General features: G+C 50.3%; 1 protein-coding gene across 4 annotated transcripts in view; it reads left to right on the top strand.

Annotated features, from left to right (window-relative positions):
- DGKK (diacylglycerol kinase kappa) overlaps window positions 1–25,049 on the top strand; it is a 154,074-nt gene that overhangs the window by 73,121 nt on the left and 55,904 nt on the right. For all 4 annotated transcript variants that reach the window (XM_077825820.1, XM_077825821.1, XM_077825822.1 and 1 more), the window contains exons 2-6: window positions 12,366–12,476; window positions 16,965–17,045; window positions 19,426–19,530; window positions 23,093–23,225; window positions 23,863–23,969. In XM_077825820.1, coding sequence (XP_077681946.1) covers window positions 12,366–12,476; window positions 16,965–17,045; window positions 19,426–19,530; window positions 23,093–23,225; window positions 23,863–23,969 — 537 coding nt within the window. The remainder of the gene's footprint in view (window positions 1–12,365; window positions 12,477–16,964; window positions 17,046–19,425; window positions 19,531–23,092; window positions 23,226–23,862; window positions 23,970–25,049) is intronic.

The following is a 25,049-nucleotide window of genomic DNA, read 5'->3' as shown; positions in this document are numbered from 1 at the left end:
CTGAGATCAGACTCACTTCATCCTGAAAGCTCTAAGTCTTGCTCACACTCTGATTGTCAGTTTGAAACAGAACATTAAGCTGCTGTATGCAGCACTGGAAGAGCATTCTATATCCTGACATGTAAAGGGGCACTCATGGCTCAGTCCTGGAGCCTGGACAGTGTTCCCTAGTGGTGAAGATATCTCTTTGGGACACGGTAATCTTTGCATCACTACTTAGATTACTAGATTTCAGGCCAGGTGGGACAGTCTGTTCTCGACTGACCTCTTGCAGAGCATGGGCCAGAGAACCTGCTGATGTCATAATGCAAATGTCATCATATCAGATTGCAGTGACTTTGTCCGGGAAGACAAAATGTTGCAAGAGATGTCCTGTGTCATGTTAGTGTGTCGCTCTTCAGTGAGGTACCTGCAGCAGGAGTTCTCAAGAGGGAGAGAATGTGAAAAGAGTGGTGTATGGCTCTTTAAAGTGCTCCCTCGAGTGCTGACATTCTCATCAATTAAGATCTTCTGTCAAACATCAGCATGAGCTGCAACCAGGCCAGCAAAATGCCATCGCCCTGCTGCTCCTGTTAAAGCCATACACTGTGCACCACTTCTTGTACGCCAGTCATTTACGCAGTAGTAATTAATCCTCACTAAATATGTATTTAATTATTTACTGCTATCTGACATAATTACTGTCCTGGTTAATTGAAGGCAAGAATTGCATAGGGTTGTTATTGCATCTGATTAAATACCAATCAAATATCAGTGGGTGACAATAGCCATTCTGTACACTTCTGCAACCCCTTTAATCTGCTGAGTACTTTGCAAACACTGATTAATGAAACCTCACAAACACTGCTGTGCAGTAGGTAAATACTGTTAGACTACACTCAGTGGATCTCAAACTGTGGGTCGGGATCCCTAAGTGGGTCACGACCCCATTTTAATGGGGTTGTCAGGACTGGCTTAGGCTTTCTGGGGCCCAGGGCTGAAGCCGAAGCCTGGAGCCAAAGCTGAAGCCCAAAGCCCACTGCATGGGGCTGAAGCCCCTGGGCTCAGGCTTCAGTCCCCCTTCCTGGGGTCGTCTTCTATTTTTTGTTGTTAGAAGGAGGTCGCGAGGCAATGAAGTTTGAGAACCCCTGGACTACGTTGTTCTTGGAGGGAAGTGCGGTCTAGTGGCCTGTGGACAAGTGTGGGTGCTGGGAACTCCTGATTTCCATCCCTGGTTCAGGATTTTACTCCTCTCTGTGGGCCGATTACATTTCACCACACCATGCTTCCATTTTCTGATCTGGAAATGGAGATGATAATCCCAGCACTTTGAAGCTGGGATCGTGGGCCGATATTTGCTTAATGTTTCCTTATGGCACCCTCTACACACTCCTACCCTGGTCTGTTGCATCCAGCGCTTGTCGCACGTCTTATACGTAGGCTCTCTGGGGCAGGGACTATTTCTTTGTGTTATTTTGTGTGTTTTTACATCAGCTAGTGCAGTGGAGCCGTAGGCATGACTGGGATACCAACATAAATAATATGCTCCCCATTTTAAAGGGCTGAATGCCCACCCAACATCCAGGATTCATCAGCACTGAGTAGGAGTGAGTGGCTTGCTCTGGAAGAGGGTGATGTCTCTGGTAGAGAGCAAGCTCCCTGTCTTGGGAGAGGGCATATAGGCATGTCTACACTGCAATTAAACACCTGTGGCTGTCCCCTGAATCAGGCTCATGGGGCATGGGTTAATTGCGATGGAGATGTTTGAGCCTGGGCTGCAGCCCAAGCTCTGAGACCCTTGTCCTTCTCGGGGTCCCATTGAGTGTTGTTGGAACTAGATGCAGACTATTTGCATTTACCTCTTCCAGAACAACCCAGGAGCATGGGAGTCACATGCTGCACACTCAGCTGTTCCAGTCAGCGAAAGGGCTAGTGGGTGGAATAATGTCCATAGATATCCAGGAAGGGAGCATGAGAAAATTCCCTTTAGTTGCGTTTCCTTTAGTTGGGCTGAGCCGCGTGGTATGGCCCGTCTCAACTAATAGGAACTTGAATGGCCATACTGAACAGACCGGTCCATCTAGTCGATTTCTTGTCTTTGACAATGGCCAATGTAAATGCTTCAGAGAAACCTTCATAATTTATCTACTAGTGCATTACTGTGCTGTAGATGAAAATGCCTTTCTGACCCTACTAGATGATCAGCTGTACCATGAAGCATCAAGATCAAAAGCCCCGATAATTGTCCCCGGGAAATTGTAATCGCAGCTGCTATTCCTGTTTATATAAGATGATAAAAAGAGTCTGTAGACCTTTAATCAGATGATTGCCTCAGCAATATCCTGCAGCAGTAAGTTCCACAGATTAATTACATGTCTAATTGAAGATCTGATTCTACTCAGAAACAAATAATGCTGAACTAAACCGCCCGGTCCTCCAGCTGCTGGGACAAGACAGATCATGCTCCACATCAGTGAATTCCTTTTCTGAACTAAATGTACCTCAGCAAATTAATTTCAAAGGCCGTTGGAGCCTCCTAATTGACAATGGAGCCAGGAGTTCTTATCTATAAAGGGCCCTTGGAGAAGCTTGAAGCTTTTGATGAGAAGTGTTGCCTCAGAAAAAATGAGAGGTTTGGGGTGCAGGAGGGTGCTCCGGGCTGGGATCAAGGGGTTTGGAGAGTGGGAGGGAGATCAGGGCTGGGGCAGGGGGTTGGGGTGTGGGGAGAGGCTCAGGGATGCAGGCTCTGAGCAGTGCTTACCTCAAGTGGCTCCTGGAAGCTATGGCATGTCCCTCTCCAGCTCCTACGCTGAGGCGCGGCCAGGCGTTTCTGCACGCTGCCCCATCCGCAGGCATCCCTCTCCAGCTTCCATTGGAGCGCCGGAGGGGGTCACTGGAGTACATAGGAGCTGGCGCAGGGCCATGCTGCAGCTTCCAGGAGCTGCGTGGTGCAGCCCGCAACCCAGTACGCTGACTGGAGCACCAGAGCGGCCCTGACCCTGCGCCCTGGCTGAAGCGGGGCCGAGCTGCGTGGTGTGGCCCACCGCCCTGGCTGGAGCGCTGGAGCTGGGCTGAGCTGCGTGGTATGGCCCACGACCCTGCTCCCCAGCTGAAGCTCGAGGGCCGGCTTAAAACGGCTCGCAGGCCATAGTTTGCCCACCCCTGTGCTAGCTCCTGAAGAGAGAGAGTGCCTTGGCTTCTAATCAGGCCCTTGCTAGGAAGGGGTAGTGTTGGCCTTTCGTGCCAGGTCCCTCCACTCAGCCTGGCCATGGAGAATGAGGAGGGACAACACGGCCGGGTGCCAGGCAAACAGCAGCAGCATTCAAAGGGCAGCCAGGAGAAGCTGCCTGAGCTCTGCCCAGGCTCCCACAGTATCAGGTATTTTAAGAACATTGTACTGGAGGAGGGTTTCGTTTCATCCAAACAGTTTGAGGATCCTCGGGGCTGCGTCTCTGCTGAGAGCACAGACAGTGGCCTTGTGGAGCTCTGCACCTGGGGCTCAACACCCTCATCACAGCTCACAGCTGCTGCTGGGAGTCGGCTTCTTCTCCAGCAGGACGGCATCGCTCAGCATCCCTTGTCTGCTCAGCACGGGTCAGGTTTCCAAAGCTCTTAGACCTCACGCAGGAGCCTAAGGGCAGGTCCACACTGCGAACTTGCATCGGTGCAGCTGGGTTACTGTAACGCTTCTGTTGAAGATGCTCTAAGCCCATGGGAGATGATAATTCCGTCTCTGCGAGAGGCTGTAGCTATGTCATCGGGAGATGGGGGGTATAACTTTTGAGTTATACCAAAGTGGGTGTGTAGCAGAGACCTGGCCTTAGTGACATGGCCAGAATTACCCCAGGCAGGCTCTCAAGGTGAACTGGTGCTGGATGCTGAGATCTTTCGAACATCTGGCCACGTCATTCAGATGCCTGTGTGGGCACTGAGCCAGTCAGTTCCTGCCTCCAACCGACTCAACGTGGTGTTCAGCATTGGAAGGCTCTTCAGTGGGGAGCCCGCCTCGCCTGCCCATGTGACTCTCAGGCCTGCCCTACCCCCAGCCTCCCCTCGCCAGCCCCTCACGAGATTGGCATAAAAACCAGGAGATTTACAACAGTGAAGTTTTGGGTTCTCTTCACTTGGCCTCTGGTATTGGAAGGTTTGGGGATCACGTTCCCAGGAGAACATGCAACTTGACTTTTCTTTGTAAATGGAAGCTGAGATTCGTCAGGAAGAACCTGGTTCAGCAGCTGGGCCTGAAGGAAAACACTATGTAGTGTGAGATTCGCAGTGACCTCACCAGAGCTGTCAATGGGAAATTGAACTATCTGAATGTTTCCCTCACTCATCACTGCACCCCACAGAGCAGGTGATTGCACCAGTGAAAAGGGAGGCAGATGCTGCTGTTAAGATGAGACAAGATTGCTGCTTCTTTCTACCCCATGTACCCCTTCCTTCTGGTACTGGAGGCCAGATTTAATTCTCTGCTAGCGCTTCTGTCTGAGTGAATCATATTCCGCTGCAAGGAGTGAGGAGGGCAGGGCAGGGCCATTATTTTAATAGGCCATCAGACTGGAGCAGATAACTGGAAGGCTGATAAGCCCAGAGAGAGTGGGCTATTGATTAGTCCACTATTGCTCGTACCTTTCAAGGTGCAAATGAAGGAACAAGCAATGCCAGCCAGTCTAGATGCTTCAGCAAAGGGAGATGTTAGCATTGCTCTGATTAGTGCAGCTGCTTCACTAGAAAGAAGGAACCTGTTTATATCAGGAGGCAAAAAACAGAAGTACAACGTTAATAAGTGCCTGGCACACCAGGAAATAAGAGCAAAGAAAGCAAGAGTCTTTGGAAAGTTCTCATCGTGAGGGCTCTTTGTTTAAAGGGGCAATATGCCCAGTCACTTGCAGTGGTTAATTTTGTTGTTTGTCACCTTGCAGCCTCTTAGAAGCTCAAAACTGACGTTTCCCATCCCTCCACTTCTGCTCTTACCTGTTTTCAGAGATAATTTCCCCCTTCTATTCCTTAAAAGCAAGATGCAGGGATAAAATGGCTAATGACCCCTGGCTAATAAAGGCTCATAACAGAAAGAAATGCAAAGTGTGTGTGTTTCCTCTTCCTTCCTCCCCCTCAAAAAAATCTCAGATACTTCCCGGTTAAATGAAAACATCCCAGAGGCAGTGTTTCCCACTCTTTAAATGTTTGATGCTTTTTCCTAAAGCCCCTGGTCCTGGAATCCTGTGTGGGATTTTTTTCAATTGAAAGTTTCTGGCCCTCCTGGTTACAGAGAAAAGCTTGAAAACATGATCCAAGTGCTCCTTAAAGTCTCAAAAAGCAAATAAAAAGAACACAATGTATATTATTTTACAAATCTCATGATTTTATGGCAATCTCTTGATTTTGGGGCCTAACTCATTGTTTTGGAGCCTTTGCTGAGCCTGTTGGCAATACATGCAGCTGCATGGCTCTCCTCGTACCTGTGTTCTCACACAATGCTGTATCCTGAGATGTCTTTAACCTGAAGGATTGCACAGAGCAGAAAACAATAATAATAATAAAACCATATTGAAACTTATTTATGTGGTGAATACCCTCATGCATAACCTGATTAATTGGAGCATTCAGCATATAAACCAGGGCTTCACTGAGAGGCTTTGCAGCTTCCCTGTTGGAGAACATGATACAAATTGTATGCTTATTTTATATTCCTGTTGTCAATGCATGGTCCATATGGGCAGCACAGCTCTGGGGATATTTTTGAGTGTTATCTTATGCTCCCTCTACTGGCAACTCTGTTCAGTAGTGGAATAAGAGCATTTGCAGAGTCCCCTTGAAACAGGACCTATTTGGGTATCAATTCCTTTTTAGCGAACCAGCAGTGTGAATTTTCTGCAGTGTTTCGAATCCTGAGGAGGTTTGCCCCGCTTTCCCCACCTGGCAGCACATTTTAGTACTACCCCTTCACAAGGGGTCCTCTTAAGACAGATTTAAACTCCAAGTTCCCTTGTTTATGTTTTGGAAAGGGTAGCAGGGCTGGTGCCTGCCCGAGAAAGAACAAAGGTAAGGTGTTATAGCAAACTTGGGGACAGCTGAGAGGCAAAGCACAACTGCAATGTTATCTGGAAAAACCTGATCCTCACTCCACCTCTTTGCAAACCTCATGTGTTGTGCTAAGTCCACAGCCCCAACCTGGGCATCTACTGTGCCTAGAGCTGATGAAGGCGTTCTGGTTTTCTTGAGGCATTGCCTTGAAATCTAGGCACCAGAGGGTGAATCATAGGCAGCTCTTTGCATTCAACATTATGGTCCTATGTTTGTCATGTGGAACACTTTAATTTAAGAGCATCCAGCATTTGCCATGCAGAGGGCCAACTTCCTGGGAGCCTGTGGGCTGCATTTTATCTGGATAAAAGTTTACATAAATATTTCACTAAAAAGAAAAATTTACCTGACCCTAATGAATTCTGGGATTTGACTATTTCTTGACGGGCAGATAGCGATCGCTTGTTTGCTTCATTCTGCAATAATGAAAACCGGCAGTTGATGGGTTTTGTCCTCACCCAAAGTCATGGGGGGAGGGGAGGAACTGCAAATGGTTTTATGGAATAGGAAGATTAAGTGACCTCCAAACCAGAGCACCACAGGCTGTGACCCTATGCAAAGGACATGTGCCTGTCCTCATTTAGCGCTCGCTCCATCTATGATGGAGGCCTCCCTCACAACCCCTCCTGTGATCCTCCTCCCACCTGTCTGGGGGCTTCTTTGCTGTCTGTTATACCCCCTGTGTGGACTGGGACAAGGAGGTGCAGCTGAACTTTGGTGTTCCATGTGGGCTTTGCAGGTGGGCAATATTAAGAAATGCAGAGTTAGAGCAGCTAGTCCGTCTTTGCTGTGGGCCATCAGCACTGGTGTCAGATGGGATCCTGGATGCTGTCAGGAATGGTGCTCTGCCTCGGGGGCTGGGTGCCATTGGTGTGTCTGGGGCTGGGACCCTGGAACAGCAGGACACAGTGCTGTTCCAAAGACTAAGGCCCATGACGCCATGTCAGTCATTTGGTGCTGGTGCCACATCCATTGGGTGTAGCTGAAGAATCTGTGTTGTGCAGTATCAGCCTGGTGTAGTTACAGGTGTGTACTGTGCCATGTTGATCCTGTGTACTTATGAAATCTGCATGAAACTAATTTGATTGTATCCAGGAAAAAAAAGGCAGTATTGGTATTTTTGGTTTTGTTTTGGTGGTGGTGAGGAGTTGGAGGAGGGGAGGGTCAGTTTTCCCCGACTTGTTGAATTTGTGTGTCATTCTGAGCTATTCACCTGACCATAATATGAAGATGTTTGATACTCTGGATGTTTGGCTCTCACTGCAATGTGTGAGTGGAAATGGAAAGCATTCTAAAAAGCTACACGAGGTACGAAGAGAGGGTAAAGGTCCGAGCTCTGCCAGTTAGCAAGCTATCCAATTGTCCGGAGTCGTCAGTGACTGGGGAGTGGAAACAAGCCCGTGAACATACTGAAGGAGTAAAAATCAATCATTCTTCAATCTAGATCAAATAGAAACACTGTCAAGAGTCGTTAAGCAGCGAGATAGAAAGGGGTTCATGTGCATGATACAGAAAATTGGCTCCTTCAGCTTCTTGGAGATCAATGGTAACACAGAATGAAATTGCCTATTGAGGCATTGGAGAAGAACGCTGATGATCCTGTAAGTCAGTGCTACTCAAAGTGGTGATCTGCGGACTAGTGCCGGTCCGTGAGCCATCGGCTGCTGGTCTGCGCACACATTGGAAAAAAAAATTGCTGGTCCCCCACATCAGATAGCTTGAGAAGCACTGTTGTAAGTGACACATTTTCATTGCCGTTGTCCCATCGAAATGTAGCCACAATGATAAACTGGTTTCAGAGTAACAGCCGTGTTAGTCTGTATTCGCAAAAAGAAAAGGAGTACTTGTGGCACCTTAGCGACTAACCAATTTATTTGAGCATAAGCTTTCATGAGCTACAGCTCACTTCATCGGATGCAATTTAGCTAAATCAGTTCAACCTCCCTTTAGTGAAACTGTGTAAGTCTGTACACAGGCCAGCCCACAGGCTTTGATACCCAAACCAGGGCCCAGATCACTTGGGAAGGGCAGTAACTGTGCCATGCAGCCAGAGGAAGGGGTCTCCAGAGCATACCCAGAGCGTTATTGCCTAGTCATTGCTCCATGGTGGCAGGCAGCAATCTTTGCTTGGCCGCCATGCTCCACCCACTTCTAAATCCATCTGCACAGAAGGGAGAATGGCAGCAGCCCAGCAGAAGCAGGGTCCAGTGCTGTGGATAGCTTATACAAGGGAATCAACGTCTCCTTGTGTTCCTCTTGCTCCCCGACATGGCATGGTGCACCACTGAGCCCTTGTTGAGTGGTGATTGTACCACTAAAAAGATCAAGACAAAAACCTGAGACTAAAGTTGTGACCTTCTTTTGCATTAATGCCCCCTTCAGTGTCACACAAAATGAGGAATGTAATGAAGTGTTCGAAGCACTTTGCTCTAAATAAACTCCTCCAGACCAGACAGATTTAAACTTCCAGACTCAGATGCTGCAAATGAAGAAAAAAAGGGGAAAAACTGAAGGAAGCACTAAGAGGATCAGCATGTTCATGCAAGATGACTGATCAGACATGAGAAATGACTCGATAATAGTATCCATTCAGGGGAAAATGCATTGCTGCTAAATGCTGATTGTACAGCTGCAAATAAACCTGCCCTACATTGTGTCTAGGTTACTGAAGAGAGCACCCCAAAATGCAGAGTATAGTATGAGAGGATCTCTGCCATTTTGCTCAGAGAAAATAAAATGAAAGAGATGAGAGACCTTCACAGAAGCAATCAGCTCCAGCATTTGCTTTCTGTGCAGTGAGCACACTGTTGAAACCTTCTTGAAGAAAGAAGTAGCACCTTACATAGCACATGGGGGAAGTTCAAAATGTTTTCCACCCTGCCATCAGCCTCCTGGTTGATTGACTGATACCAGAGGATTGATAGCCTGGCTTCCCAAAGACACTCAGTGGATTGAGTCTCTGCATTTTCATCCAAGTGCCATAAGGATGCTGCTGTTTGCGCTGAGCAGGAGGCCTTTGTTTGAAACACAACAGACATTTCACACAACAAGGGACTGTACAGAAATTCTAAACTTTTACAAAAGCAATTTCAGGAGTTTGCAGGGGGCTTGGCTGATCACAGGCTGCTAGTACAGCTGCAGTCTCAGTGGAAATCTGATTTGATGTAGTTAACAACAAAGAACTGGAACTATGCAACAGCAAATAAAATAAATGATTCACTGAAGGAATGGAACTTTTCCATTACTGAGCCAACATGATTGATCTCAAATACAGAAGTCATGGGCTGAGCTCCATACAAGAAGAGGCAGGTGTGATGTAATTCTGAGTTCCTTCCTTCTCTTCTAGGTTGGTACAATAAAAGCTATCACTCTCCCCCTCCCTCTCTGATAGCCTGGGACCAGCACAGCTCCAACAGCACTACAAACAACAATGGAAGATTTCAGTATCTAGGGCAGATACAAAGTGGGTAGGTCTGACTAGTTAATAGATTGGAGGCTTGATTCTTGTGTTTTACTGTCAGACCAGCCCCCTCTGCATTGTGGACATTGGTTGCCTTTTTGTCTCTGAGGAGTAAATGGGCTTATGAAGTGACTTGCAGCAAGTAGGTGCCTTCATTTCACAAAGCCTTTGTGCTTTCAGAGGGGAAAAGGTGGTTTTCTTTGGGCTGCAGAAAATGGCAGCAAGCCTAGTATTCTCACATGGTGGGTCTCTAGCTCTGGTATTATCTGGCCCCCCTTACCAGTGCCTCTCCATCTCCATTGTGTGAGGCAGAGCAGGGCCACTCTCCCCACTGCACAGCTGGAACTAGGCCCAGAGAGACCTGTGCACGGTCACAGGTCACACATGGAGGCTGTGGCAGAGCAGGGAATTTAATCCAAGTCTCCTGGGTCCCAGTCTAGTGCCCTAAGCACTGGGCCATCCTGCCTCTCTAAGGGGCTCTGTGGGGTCTGTTCTGTATGTAGGGTTGCCAACTTTCTAATAGCACAAAACCGAACACCTCTTCCCCCCACACCATCCCACCCCTTCGCCGAGGCCCTGCCCCCGCTCGCTCCACCCCCCCTCCCTCTGTCTCTTGCTCTCTCCCACTCTCACCAGGCTGGGGCAGGAGCTTGGGGTGGAGGAGGGGGGATGAGGACTCTGGCTGGGGATGTGGGCTTGGGTGTGGGGCGAGGATGAGGGGTTAGTGGTGTGGGAGGGGCTCAGGGCTGGGGCAGGGGATTGGGGTGCAGGGTGCGAGGTCCGGGAGGGAGTTTGGGTGTGGGAGGGGACTCCAGGCCAGAGCAGGGGGTAGGCGTGTAGGAGGGGGCTCAGGATCAGGGCATGGGGCTGGGGTGGGAGGGGTGCAGGGTCCCGGCAGCACTTATGAGGCTCCCAGGAAGCAACTGCCAGGTCCCTGCAGCCCCTAGGCACATGGGCGGCCAGGAGGGCTGCGCAGTGCTGCCCTAGTGCCCGCAGGCTCCACCCCCGCAGCTCCCATTAGTTGTGGTTCACAGCCAATGGGAGCTGCAGAGCCGGCACTCGGGGTGGGGGCAGTGTGCGGAGTCTCCCTGGCTGCCCATGTGCCTTGGAGTTGCAAGGACCTGTCAGCTGCTTCCAGGAGCCGCGCGACGCTAGGGCAGGCAGGCAGGCAGGCAGGCAGACATGGGCCCCCACTGCGCTGCCAACCGGACTTTTAACGGCTCAGTTGGCAGTGCTGACCAGAGCCCCCAAGGTCCCTTTTCAACCGGGCATTCCGGTCGAAAACTGGACTCCTGGCAACCCTATCTGTATCACAGTCTGCACTGCTCCACACTAGTCTCGTGTCATTATGGGGCTTGGATTCTACCCGTTCCAATCCAGATGTGTGTTGGACTCCGTTAGCCTTGTGTAAGTACAGAGGTCCTGATTCAGGAAAGCCCTTAAGCACATGCTTGAGTCCATTCATTTCCAGGAAAGCATTTAAGTGTGGGCTTAGCACGGGCTTTCCTGACTCAGGACCAGACCCAGGACCATACCAGCAAAGCGGGCTAACAGAGTATGTAGCATGTTGGCCCAGTTTGCCTCTGGGCTTTGCATGCTGCCAGGCCAAGCATGGAGCAGAAAAAAGACGGTCCTGATTGTCTCTTTTTTGACACCCATGTCATCCCATTGTCTTCCCGGCTTTATTCCTGCTTTACCCTGGAGGGAGGAAGGTGGGAACTGGGCTCAATGGGTTTAGTCATGCAAATCTAACAGACAGACTGAAAACTCAGGGAGTGTGTGAAAGAAATGAGTCCCTCCCTGGGGAAATGGAAAACCTTAACATTGGTCTTATTCTCAGGGGAGGGTGATCTTTAACACTGAGATAATTACCCATTGGAACAATTTACTGAGGGTCATGGGGGATTCGCTCTGGCTGACAAGTTTTCAATCCTGACTGGAAATTGGTCTAAAAGCTGTGCTCCAGGAATCATTGTGGGGCAGTTCTCTGGCCTGTGTGGTACAGGGGGGGTCCAACTGGATGATCACAATGAGCCCTTCTGGCCTTGGAATCTGTAAATCAGTGATTGACAAGTGGGTCTGCAAAGTGGGTCTCAGCCACAGAGTGCCTGGGGTGTCTCTGCTTTTGTCTGCATGGTTGTTTATCCTGGCATGAATGGCACAGTTAACTAACTGAATCCTTAATGTCCCAATGCATTTAAAAACACACATAATTCAAGCATCCTCTGTATGTGGGACCACCTGCCCTCCCACTCAGCCTCTCCCTGCTGTATCCAAAGTGCATTTTCTGTTACTGAAAGTGGTTTGCATCAAAGATGGAGGGTTGAAAAATCTTCCTGTGTGGTGCTCCACTTTGCCAGACCCATACTCCCTGCACTGGCCTCCTCCATGCCAAAACCAAGGGGCCACACAGATACATTCTCTGTCTCAGGAAGGTGCCGCGCTCCTGAGCCATGCACTTGGCTCGGGTTGGGTTTGAACGTGTCTGAAATGTGTCTGTCTCTTTAAGATCCCAGGTCATTAAATGGGCCAGATCCTCAGCTGGTGGAAATGGGTGTAAACCCAGTGACCTTGATTGTGCAACACTGAGTTACGCCATGCTCCGTATGTGGGCATGAACTGACAGATCACTGCCCTCTTTAGTATGTTACCCCTTCTCCCTGCTATACCCTGTGCTTTCATGGCTGCATCTCATGGGTTTGCTGGCTCGTGCCAGGCTCGGCCTTGGAACAGTCTGTACATGGCCCAGGCCCTGGCATGCAAGGGGTTAAGGCCTTGGGTTCCTTTGGCCAGCTGTGCGTTGGGGTGCGAAGGCTCATTGGGTTCCTGTGACTCTTTGCAGAAGAGCGTGAAGGAGGGACTGTTACTGAAGCAGACGAGCTCCTTCCAGAGGTGGAAGAGGCGATACTTTAAGCTGCGGGGCCGGACACTGTATTATGCCAAGGACTCCAAGGTAGGATAAACCCAGCAGCCCCTGGGCATTGGGGAAGCTTTGGGAGGAGGCTCCCTTAAGCCCCAGGGCATCGCCAGTGTGATGGCTGCCATGGCTTATGCCCCGGGGATTCAGCAGAAGACTTGTGGAGCTCTAAGCATGAGCTGCTACAGCTTGAGCTAAAGCTGTCTAGCCAGTGCGGCAGCAGATTTGCCCCCAACGGGTGGGGATGGGGCACGGAGGGGCCTGTCATGCATTCGGTCTCTCATCCGCCCACAGGCTGCTGGGGCTTGGCCTTCCCCTTTGCCTTCCCTTTGTCCACACGGCATTGGACCTGGGTCTACCCCATTTATCTGGGATGAGCAGCGGCCTAATCTGGGGGATCTCTTCTCCCCCAGCCTTGGGAGCTAGTGCTACCCTGACTATCCAATCAGGGCAACCCTGTCTGAGCTAATAAACCACTGACCTCAGGTATTTCCCTCCCCCGGCATGTGCACACACACATGCTTGCAGGTATACGCACCTGAGTGAGCCAGCTCCTGAAACGGACAGCTGGCTCGTTAATTGGTTCACTCTGTCTTCAGACCCCAGCACTCTGGGTTATTACTACACATTGCCAGAATGCAGTCCCCATTGGCAGAGCCCCGCAAGGCAGCCAGCCCCTGCCAGGAATGCTGGGTCCCATCTCAGGAACAGGCAATCACTCACTAACCCATTGGAGAGGAGCGTGCAGCGCACCAAGCAAGCAGTGATTTCCTGACCTCTCTAGTGCCCAGGAGGGGTCTCCCCTGGACAGAGAAGATGGCTCCGAAAGACAGAGGATTCAGAGAGGGGAAGGAGCATTCCCTGTAGTGTGTGTCCTACAGGACTTTGCTCAGTCTTGCTTGTAAGGAGGGAGAGTTTCACAAGCCCTAACTTTGATCCCAGTTGAGTCAATGAGAGCAGAGTTAGGCTGATGGGAAGGCCCAGTTCCTCATGGATTTCCATAGGACTTAGGCACTTCAATACCTTTGAGGATCTGGGTATTTGAGAAGCCCACCCTAAATATCTTCAGCAAGAGGCCTCCCAGCATGTCCTCTGCGAGTCTGGATGGTGACTGACTTGGCCCTTTCTCTCTGCTAGGGAATGTTATTGACGCCCAGATTGGCCTGTTGTAAATCATAGTGCTGGGAGGGACCTCGAGAGAGCATCAGGTGCAGCGCCCTGTGCTGAGGCAGCACCCAGTAATCTAGACCAGCCCTGATAGGTGTTTGTCCAACCTGGTCTTAAAAACCTCCAAAGATGGGGACCACAACTTCCCTTGGATGCCTGTTCCAGATCTTATATGTCTTTGGAGTTAGAAATCTTTTCCTAATATCTAATCTAAATCTCCCTTGCTGCAGATTAAATTGATTACTTCTTGTCCTACCTTCAGTGAATGTGAAGAATAATGGATCACCATCCTCTTTAGAACAGCCCTGAATGTATCTGAACACTGGGATCAGTCCCCACTTCAGTCTTCTGTTCTCAAGACTGAACATGCCCAGGCTTTCCTCAGAGGGCAGGTTTTGGAAACTTTTATCATTTTTGTTGCACCCCTCCCCGATTTGTCCACATCTTTCTTAAAGTGTGGCACCCAGAACTGGATGCAGTTCTCCAGCTGAGGCCTCTCCAGTGCCGAGTAGAGTGAATCATAGAATATCAGGGTTGGAAGGGACCTGAGGAGGTCATCTAGTTCAACCCCCTGCTCAAAGCAGGACCAATCCCCAATTTTTGCCCCAGATCCCTAAATGGCCCCCTCAAGGATTGAACTCACAACCCTGGGTTTAGCAGGCTAGTGCTCAAACCACTGAGCTATCCCTCCCCCACACAGGAGTGGGACAGTTCCCTCCCGTGTCCTTCAGACAACAATAATACACCCCAGAATATTAGCCTTTTTCTGCAACTGCACCACATTGTTGACTCATATTCAATTTGTGATCCATTCTAATTCTCAGATTCTTTTCACCAGTATTGCCACCTAGATAGTGTTCCCCATTTGTAGTTGTGCATTTTATTTTTATTCTTTTATATGTGTAGTACTTTGCACTTGTCTTTATTCAGTTTCATCCTGATGATTTCAGACCAATTCTCCCATTTGCCAAGGTAGTTCTGAATTCTAATCCTGTTCTCCAAGGTGCTTGCAACCCCTCCCATCTTGGTGTCATCTGCAAATCTTATAAGCATACCCTCTGCTCTGTTATCCAACATATTAGTGAAAATATTGAATAGTACCGGACCCAGTACAGACCCTTATGGAACCCCACTAGATACACCCTCCCAGTGTGACAGCAAACCGCTGATAACTGCCATTTGAGTATGGTCTCTCAACCAATCTTGCTCCCACCTTTTTGTAATTTCAGCTAAATCACATTTCCCTCGTTTGCTAATGAGAATATTGTGGGACTGTGTCAAAAGCCGTACTGAAAACAAGAAAGAAAATTAGGTTGGTTTGGCATGATTTGTTCTTGACAAATCCATGGTGGCTATTCCTTATAACCCTATTATCCTCCTGGTGCTTACAAACTGATTGTTTAATCATTTGTTCCAGTATCTTTCCTGCTATCAAAGTTAGGCTGACTGGTCTATAATTCCCTGGGTCCTCTTTGTTCCTCTTTTTAAAGACAGGTTCTATATTTGCTCTTCTCCAGTCCTTTGAGACCTCACCTGTCCTCCAGGAGTTTTCAAAGATAATTGCTAATGGTTCTGAAATTGCCTCAGCTAATTCCTTAAGCACCCTAGGATGAATTTAATCAGGCCCTGCTTATTTGAATACATCCAACTTAGCTAAATTTTCTGTAACATATTTTGGCTTGTGTTTCTTCTCCCTTGCTAATATTAATTGTGTTAAGTCTCTGGTCACAATCAACCTTTTTAGTGATGACTGAAGCAAAATAGGCATTAAACACCTCAGCTTTCTTGAGTTATTAGGTCCCCTTCATTGCTAAATAGAGGACCTGCACTTTTCTCTGTCTTTCTCTTGCTCCTGATATATTTAAAGAACCTCTTCTTATTGCCTGTTATGTCCCTTGCTAGGTGTAACTCATTTTGTGCCTTAGCCTTTCTGATTTTGTCCCTACAAGCTTGCCCTATTCTCTTGTACTCATCTTTAGCAATTTGTCCATGCTTACACTTTTTGTAGGATTCCTTTTTTATGTTCGTGTCACTAAAGAGCTCCTGATGGCCTCTGACCATATTGGCCTTATTATTCTTCCTATCTTTCCTTTGCACCAGGATAGTTTGCTGTTGCACTTTTAATAATGTCTCTCTGAGAAACTGCCAGCTCTCCTGAACTCCCTTTCCCCTTAAATTTTCTTCCCATGGGACCTCATCTATCACTTCTCTGAGTTTTAGTCTGCTTTTGTGAAGTCTGTCATCCTTATTCTGCTGCCCCTTATTCTGTGATCTAGAGACCAACAGCCCCAAGGAAGGGTGAGCTTTATCATCATCTGGATCTTACTGATCAGACCAGTTTATTGTCATTGATGGATGGCATCCCCTCATGCCAACCTGCTTCTCCAGATGGCGAATAAAAGCTTAGGGAATCTGTCCCTGTCCCATCCCCTGTAGGTCACTCCAGGAGCCTCTGCCATCTTGAGGAACATCCATTCACGAGACTCCCTGGTTCCAATTGCTTTGACCAGGTTTGAATCCATTGTAAGCCGTTCCCATGGGCTACTTATGTTCCTTCACAGAGTCTCATGTGGGTCCTCACCCTTACATGGAAGGTCAAGGAAATTGTGTCCACCAGGTCACCGTAACCTAATAGTTAATTAATATTCCCTGAGCTGTGCTCTGACACAGAGTGGCTCGCTTTGTGGAGTTGTGCTGGCTGAGCCCCAGCAGGCTATATGGTCCAAAATGGCCAGTTGTTTTGGGTGCCCAGTTCTGTAGATACCCAGATGCCCCCATCAGGGTGGCTAGGTATCAAGGCACTGCCACTGACCGGCCACTCTTAGAAATGTGGTCCACCGTACTGGCCTGCCCAGGTAGAACTTTCCCTTACATAGACTCCACAGCCCAAATGCAGGCCAGGTGTAGGCCACTGTGATCCCACTTTCACCAGGCCTGGGTCTGGCCCTCCTGCAGCTTGAGCAGAAGCAGAACAAGTGGCCCCTTGGAGCATCCTGCAGCCTGTGCACACTAGTCCCTCATGATCCAACCCTACCCCCTTTTTGGCAGCAGGACAGATTGCCACCCACCCAGATCTCCCCCTCTGGCAGTGGGAGCAAAGGCAGGGACAGCCTTGCAGCCTGAGCCTGCTCTTCTGGCTGCTTTGGGGGTCCCATGGATCAACAGGCGAGCCCTTCTCCCTCCATCAGTGCCCAAGGTGCTAAGGTGAAGCAAGTCTCCCTAGCCTATGGGTCTCAGGATCTCCCCGCACTGCCTGGGCAGAGCTAGGCTCCATGGGTTCAGTTACTGGGCTGAAGGCTGAGGCTGTCTCATTGCTGGTGTCTCTGCTATATCACCCTTTCCCTCATGCCTCCCCAGTCATTGATTTTCGATGAAGTGGACCTGTCCGACGCCAGCGTGGCAGAGACCAGCACCAAGAACATTAACAACAGCTTCACGGTAAGGGACAGTACTTCACACATTGCACTGCAGCAGTCCTGGTCCAGCACCCATTGAAGTCAGTGGAAATACTCGCCTTGGCTTCAGTGGGCTTTGCATCACAATCTGCCTGTTGTTATCCTTGTGTGTCAAGGATGGGGGAGGGAGCCGAGTAGGGCTGCTGCCCTTCACAACAGGCCTTTCCCCCTCGCCCCCACAAAACCAAGTGTCAGACTGTACTTAAGGGGTATGCTCTGGGTACTCCCGAGCATGGGGGTCCCATAGGAGGGATCATCTCCCGGTAGTGGAGGATGGGCAAAGTTATCCTGCAGCATGTGGTCATTTAATTCCTGATACAATAAATTAATTACAGGAACTCCTCACTTAAAGTCATCCCGGTTAATGTTGTTTTGTTATGTTGCTGATCAATTAGGGAACATGCTCGTTTAAAGTTGTGCAATGCTCCCTTATAACATGGTTTGGCAGCCGCCTGCTTTGTCCACTGCTTGCAGGAAGAGCAGTCCGTTGGAGCAAGCTAGTGGGGGCTTGGAACCAGGGTGGACCGGCAGCACCACATCAGCTCCCTGCTCCCCTAAGTTCCCTGTGCGGCAGCCGCCCAGCAGGCTATCAATTGCCGGCAGTTCAGCTGTCCCTCCCCCAACTGCCGTGTGCTGCTCCTGCCCTCTGCCTTGGAGCTGCTCCCGGGAGCCTCCTGCTGGCTGTGTGTGTGGCGGGGCCGAGGAGGAAGCAGGGGTCTAATGTCAGAGTGTCCCCCTACCCCCTGCTCCTGCTCCTGCCCCTCGCTTACCCCATTTCCATAGAGTGGGGGGGTGGGAAGGACACAACAGGGCTCAGGACGGAGGGAGCTTGCTGGCAGCAGCTGCTGTCTCAACTTGCTGATCTACTTAAAAAGGCAATGTACTTAGAGTGGAGTCAACCTACTTAAAGGAGAAATGCGCATCTCTCTCTCACACACACAGGGTGTGTGTCTCTGTCTCTGTCTGCCATGCTGTCTCCCCTCCCTCCATTTGTGCTACCTTGTAGAGTGTGAGGCTACATTAACAACAAAGTGTTAACCCTTGAGGGCTCAGCTGTTCTAGTTCATCATTTAGCAGTAAGGCTTTCCCAGGGAACTATCCCACCCTCTTCCACCCTCTGACTTCACCACCTCAACCAAGCTTCACAATCATCATTGCTGTGTACAGTATTAAATTGTTTGTTTAAAACTTATACTCTGTGTGTGTGTGTGTGTAAATATATATAAATATATAAAATAGCCTTTTTTCTGGTGAAAAAAAATTTCCCTGGAACCTAACCCCCCTATTTACATTAATTCTTGTGGGGAAATTGGATTACTTAACATTGTTTCGCTTAAAGTTGCATTTTTCAGGAACATAACTACAATGTTAAGTGAGGAGTTACTGTACTTTTCTATAGCGGATGTCCAACAGTGCCTCCTCCTAGGAGAGGCAGGAACCAAAGTAGTTGTGAGCCTCCAGACAGCCAGTGCTCCATTAGTGCTGTGTTTTGGGGGAAATCCAGCCCTATGGACTTTGGTACGATGTGTGTGGTGCTAAAGCTGTGGGCTGCCCCTCTGCACAAGGGTGAATTTCATATACAGGGACTGCTGCTGGAGTAGCCCTGAGCGTCCCATGATAAGTGCACTCACTCTGGTCTCCACAGAGGCCTTTGCTGGGCTTCAAGGCCTGCCCTCCCACCCTTTTCCCTTTAGCAGCTCCTGGACCAGTCCCCAGTACACACAGCTCCAGCGGAGGCTGTTGCAGGCCCGCTTCGGACCACTGGCCATGCTCACCCTTGCTGTAACTCCGCAGGAGTCAACAGAGTTGCATGGGAAGGGAATTTACCCATTGCTTCTGCTCTAGTGTGCACACCAAGGACCCAGTCCTGTACCCACTGAAGTCAATGAGAGCTTTGTTGCTGACTTCAGTGGGAATAGGATTGGGCCCCAGAGCCCCCTTTAGCTGGCCAGTAACATACATGTAATTGTCTCCAGTTGGGCACAAAACTCCAGGCTGGGACTGGGACTGTGTTAGCGGAGGAGGGCTGGACCAGCCTCTTGTGGGGGGCTGCTACCTTCTGATTCCCTAGGAATTGGGGGCGGGGGAGAACGTGGAGCTTGGCTTGAGTGCCCCCCTGGAATAGAGTGTGGGCATCGTGCTTCTTGCCGCCTGGAATGACTAGAGAAACTCTGATCTCCCGAGCGCCTTCGGTAGCCCTGCATGGTGTGAGTGGGGGCAGCACGCTCGCCTCTGCATGTTGTAACCATTCCAACAGCGCAATCTATGAGCAGTCTGGATTTCCTCCTCTGCACTAGCTGTGGGCTGCCCAGCAGCCTCCGTTCTCTTTGCAGCTGGCTTAGCAGGGCAGTTTTCTTCTGTAGGTGATCACACCGTTCCGAAAACTCATCCTGTGTGCCGAGAACCGGAAGGAGATGGAAGACTGGATCAGTGCCTTGAAATCCGTGCAGAAGTGGGAAATCAATGAGGTAAGAGAGGCACACACGCTGGTTGGGAGTCCCCAGGTGGTAGGCCCATGACAGGGAATGTTAGTAAAACTGTCCTGGACACAGGGAAACAGAGAGATCATAGCAATATTCATCTAAGGGATGGCATTCTCCCTATTCGTAGGAAGAGTGTCATGAGATACGGGGTTTACAGTGCTAGTCATGCTGTGCATCAATGGGGTAGCTAGCTGTGACCTTGTGAACACTGTGTGTGTGTGTGTGTGTGAGAGAGAGAGAGAGAACAGTTGGATGTGAACTCTGCCTTTTACTATTATTATTTACTAGGTGTAATACAGTAGCACCCAGGAGCCCCAGTCATGGATCAGGACCCCAAAGCACTAGGCGCGATACAAACAGAGGACAAAAAGACAGTCTCTGTCCCAAAGAGCTTAAATCCTCTCTGATGGTGAAATGCTGTCAGTTGTATTGTGTGTCTTTGGAATGGTCGCTTTCCCTGAACACTCTGAACAGGATCAGATTTTCTCTCTTTGACGTCACAGTTGACCAGACCCTCACCTGGTGTCAATTGGTGCAGCTCTGTTAAAATCAGTGGAGCTGTCTGTTTACACCAGTTGAGGAACTGGCTCCTTAGGTATTAATTAATGACTGGCCAAACCAATTTGTCCCCCTTTTCTTTGGAGACTTTCTGGTGTTTTACTAATTTATGAGGATAAACCCACTGGGCTGACGTCCGATCCGGTGTAACTGTTTAGCGTGTTCAGTAGAGCTCATTCATTTCATTACAGGAAGCTCCTGACATTTGCTGGGACAGAGGCTATGAAATGGTTCGGTGGGATTGGTCAGTGAGGGAGCAGATGCTGGGTGGAAGGGGAACGGTAGCACAGGATTTGTTATCCTAGCAGAACTGCGTGTAGAGTGAGTGCTGGGCTAACAGGGCTAGAGAACATGAGATCTGACTTGAACAAAGCCATAAGTGCATAGTGGTGGCACCTCTAAGGAACCAGTTTTCCAGGCATAAACGTCCCAGCAGAACTGCTCGTGTGGCAGGTTTCGCTTTTCAGGGTCCTTGAATGTAACTCTCACCCACCAGCCTCACAGTATTGTATTTGGTTTGCTCGGGGCTTAAACAATCACACATGTGCATGTCCTTCCACCCTGCCTTGTTGCCATTAGCACAGCCATGGCACGAACCCTCGCCAGTTGCTCCCCCGACTTCTGCCAGCTACTCATTCATTATCCCTGTGACTTGGGGTTTTCAAATTGGGACGAGAAGACTGGGAGCTTCAGAGGAGCCAGAGGCAATTAGGCTCCCAAATGCCATTGAATTCTCTCTTAAAAAGTTATATTCTTATTATAGCTTCAGTACCCACTGGTGATAATGGCCCAACTCCTCAAAGGTATTCAGGTGCCTAACTCGCATTGACCTTTGAGGATCTGGGCTAATGAGTGCAGCATGTAGGACAGAGCCAGCTGAGCAGCCAGTGCTGCCAGACGAGGAACTACTTGGAGAGAATGCTAAGGCTGCCAGGGGTCAGGAAATGCCAATGTTAAGTTTGCTTGTGTAACTTGACTGCTTCCCCCTTGTGTGTATGCATTGCGCTGCAGTCTTTAGCAACATGCTCACAACTGGGTTTCCACAAGACTCCTGGCCTCACATGTTGAGCCAGATGGAAAGTGCCCAGGGAGTGAGGCCGCTGGGAATAGTGCTCTTCAGCCTCACCAAGCCATTGGCAGACCCCACCTTGTGCCTGCCCAAGTGGCGCAGAATGAGGGAGGTATGCACTAGTCCCTGCCTTATTCCCTGACCCCCCTGCCTTATGTGCTGCCTGCTGTCCAGCCTGCCTGCCGAGGTCCCACGACACTCACTGCTAGCCCTGCCTCATTCACTGAGTGCCGTTCAGCCTGTGCACATTGGCTAGGCTGTGCTTAGGCTTTATGGCGATGCCCTGGGGCGAGGGGCAGTAATGCCCCACATTCACTCCCCAGCTGCAGGCATCCGGTACTTGCTCCTCCCACTGCAGAGGTGGGTGAAGAGTGGGGTGGGGTGGGTGGGGGGCAGGCGTAGGAATGGATGGAGATTTGGCTCCCATATGGAACACACCAGCCAGCAGAGCTGACCATGCTGCCTCCCAGAGCTGAGACTAGAGGCCAGGAGTCCCAAGTCCCGTGCTTTAGCCACCGAACATACCAGGCCCTCCCTGACCACACAGAGCTCTGTGCAAACACTGCTGTTCCAGAGAAGCTGCTGTGGATTTGGTTGGGTCACAGCGATCTCCTCTCTGGACAGTGAGAGCGCAGCCAATCAGTACCAATGTAGTGAGCAATCTCGGGCACACCACAGGGTGGGTCCCACCTCAGGCAGCACCTAGGACCCATGGGAGCTGCGGTGGGTTAAGGAGCGTGCGGGTCTCTCTCCCCTTTGCTAGTCAGGTGCTGGAGAAAGTGTCAGTACAAATGTACAGAACAGAACCCTTCAATCCCATTTCGAATTGGAGGAAGCCAAGCGCCTTGGGGCAGAGGGGAAAGGGACCAGGGGGAGGAGAAAAGATGTAGGGGGAGGGAAGAGAAATCTTAGTTACAAAGGAGGGTATAAGAGGGCTAAAGACCAAGGACTAAACTCATCCCTGAGGTACCTGCCCAGAGCTCAGTTGTATCCATCTGGAACAGGCAGAGCCTGGCCTGTAGAGACTAGTGGAGGATTGTTTTAAAAGGGGAGCTGTGGTGTGATCTTCCAGCTACTCTCATTGCTGCCTCATCATGAAGAAGAGACGTTGGCTGAAACATGCCTTAAGTGTCAGTTCAAAAGAATAATCAGGAATTCTTCTGGGCGCTGCTGTTTGGCAAGTTCATGCTGACTAGGACACGGTCCCATCTGAATGCACAAGCGATTGAGGCTTTCATAACAGCTGCATGACTGTGCTAGTGAATGGAGCGGCAGTGAAGCACCTCCACAGGATCACCCCCTGCTCAAAGCAGGACCAATCCCCAATTTTTTGCCCCAGATCCCTAGATGGCCCCCTCAAGGATTGAACTCACAACCCTGGGTTTAGCAGGCCAAAGCTCAAACCACTGAGCTATCCCTCCCGCCTCTTCATGGCTGGTGCATGATGTGTCTGCTGATATTGGCAAGGAGAGTGTATATTGTGGGGAGTGGTCTCCAGAGCTGGGGCACCTACCCACTCGAATTGAGCCAAGGACCCCTGACTCATTTCATGTAGGCCTCCAAGTAGTCGTCTGATGGTAAACGTGGTCAGGCCTTCCAGCAGACTGGCTGGCATTTGATGCAGTGACCTAGAAGTGGAAGACTCCATATCCCTGGAGCCATCCAGGTGGGATATTCCCCAGCTGGACAAATCTGGCCTTATGCCATCTTCTTTGCTCCCATGTTGGTTCCTCTCTACCATTTTGGAGGCTGGCAGGGCGGGCACAGGGCACAAGGAGATGCATGGACCATTGAGAGCCGGGAGTCCTGGAGCCTTGTTACATTTGAGAAAGTCCCCAGTTGCTCTCTGGGGTTTGTTGCCTGCTCTCGCTGTCTTTCCAACTCACACTAAACACATCTCAATTCTCTTTGTTATTCCAGGCCACGCAGTTCAACATGGAACATTTCTCTGGGATGCATAACTGGTACGCCTGCTCCCATGCCCGACCCACTTTCTGCAACGTGTGCCGCGAGGCCCTGTCAGGGGTCACCTCCCATGGCCTCTCCTGTGAAGGTACCGGCTCATTGGCCCCCGGCTCTGCAGCCATGAACAGATAGTGGGGCTGACCCTGGGTGGGATTAGTAGGGAATGCTTGCCAAAGCCTAGCTGAGCTGGCCACAAGATGCATCTTCTGGCTGCTCATCTGGTGGGCACAGGAATTGCTTAAGCCAAGCCAGTATGCTAAATAGGAGAGAGAGGAGGGGAAATGGAAGGCAGAAGGTAGGGACTTGGGGAGAAAGATTGGGGTTAGAAGGGACATGGGTGAGGAAAATGTAAGGATCAGACCGAGGTCCCTCTAGCCCAGTGTCCTGTCTCTGATGCGCTAGTACCAGGTGCATGACCTCTGCAGAATGCAGCCAATGGGAGGACATGGTGCAAGGAGCTCTGGTCCAAAGGACTGTGATGGGATGGATGCTGGTGCCCATGCTAGGGGGCAGACACCTGTGCACATGTGTTGGTTGCTATGGGCTTCATTCAGCACCGCTGCAGCCAAGGGGTGTTTGTTCTCCGTGGGAGCAGAGTCAGGCCCATGGACCAAGCGTTGGTGTCCATCTGGGGGATTCTGGAGCAGGGAGGACTGTGTGGTGTGGGGAAGCCGTCCCTGCCACCTTCCCATTCCTGCAGGCTTTTCCATCTCTCTTGCTACTAGTTTGCAAGTTCAAAGCCCACAAGCGCTGTGCTGTGAGAGCCACCAACAACTGTAAGTGGACCACGCTGGCCTCCATAGGAAGTGACATCATCGAGGATGAAGAGGGGGTAAGCACTTCCTTCCCTCCCCCTCCCTTGCCAAGAAGGGCACTGCCCTGACACACCCTGGGGCCAGCCACCAAACCAGCCAACCCTTCCTAAGCAAGGGTGCCAATGGCTTTAGCTCTGGACCTACCTGTGTAAAGGAAGCTGTAGGCTAAGTGGGCCTGCTCTGTTATATGGATGTGAATCAGGAGTAGCACAATGGAGTTAGTGCACTTTGTCCAGACTTACCACCACATCCATGAGAGCCCAATCTGATCCAGGATCGGGAGCGAATTCCTCCGGAGGAGTTAGAACAACTGCACTTAGAACCACCCCGGGACAGTCCTGCATGGGCCCCACCAGTGGGTGGATGAGATGCTCTGGTGCCCCTCTATCGCCAATTCTATTGCCAAATCCCATAGCCTGTCTCCAAGCAACATCCCCACTGCCTGCTTTGCCTGAGCAAGGATGTGGCCCAGGGATCCTCTCTCTCATCTCTGTGCTAGAGGCGTGAACCCTCCAAGCTGCCCCTGCTGTGAGGGCGCCCCTTCTTCCAGGCCCATGTTGAGACCTTGGCTGAGTCAGGCCCTGGAGGCGAATGGGGAGGCTGTTTGGGATGAGGCCATGCTCCCATGCTGGCCTAGGGTAGAAGAGGCATCAGTGACTTTCTGCTGTGGCAGTGGAGGTCCTTGGAGAGCCCCTGGATACTGCTTTCCCTTAGTCAGTGGCAGGGAGCTATTCAGTGGGAAGACTATCTCCGAGTCATTACATTGAATGGGCAACTCTCCGGAGTCCTGGCCTTGATGCCCCAAGGTGACAGCCAGTACAGGTGAGCAGCAGTTTAAAAGTATCAGCATGCTGTGCTGAAGGCTCTTGGAGAGGAGCCTGTGCATCGTGAGCCAGGCTGGACATCTCTCAACAAGCCAGTGGCCAGGGCCTGGGAGATGATCCAAGTGCATGACATGGCTGCAGGGTGTTGTCATCCTCAGCCCAGCTCTCCCTGCTGTTTAACCGTGAGCAGAGTGGATGGAAAACGCTGCCAAATCCAAACTGCTCAGTGACTCAAGCACCACTGACTCCGCAGCCTGTGCGGCTGCCAGGGGT

This window comes from Eretmochelys imbricata, chromosome 9 (genome assembly GCF_965152235.1).
Source record: "Eretmochelys imbricata isolate rEreImb1 chromosome 9, rEreImb1.hap1, whole genome shotgun sequence".
NCBI lineage: Eukaryota > Metazoa > Chordata > Testudines > Cheloniidae > Eretmochelys > Eretmochelys imbricata.
Note: the sequence above shows the minus strand (reverse complement) of the source record. Positions and strands in the feature narration are given on the sequence as shown.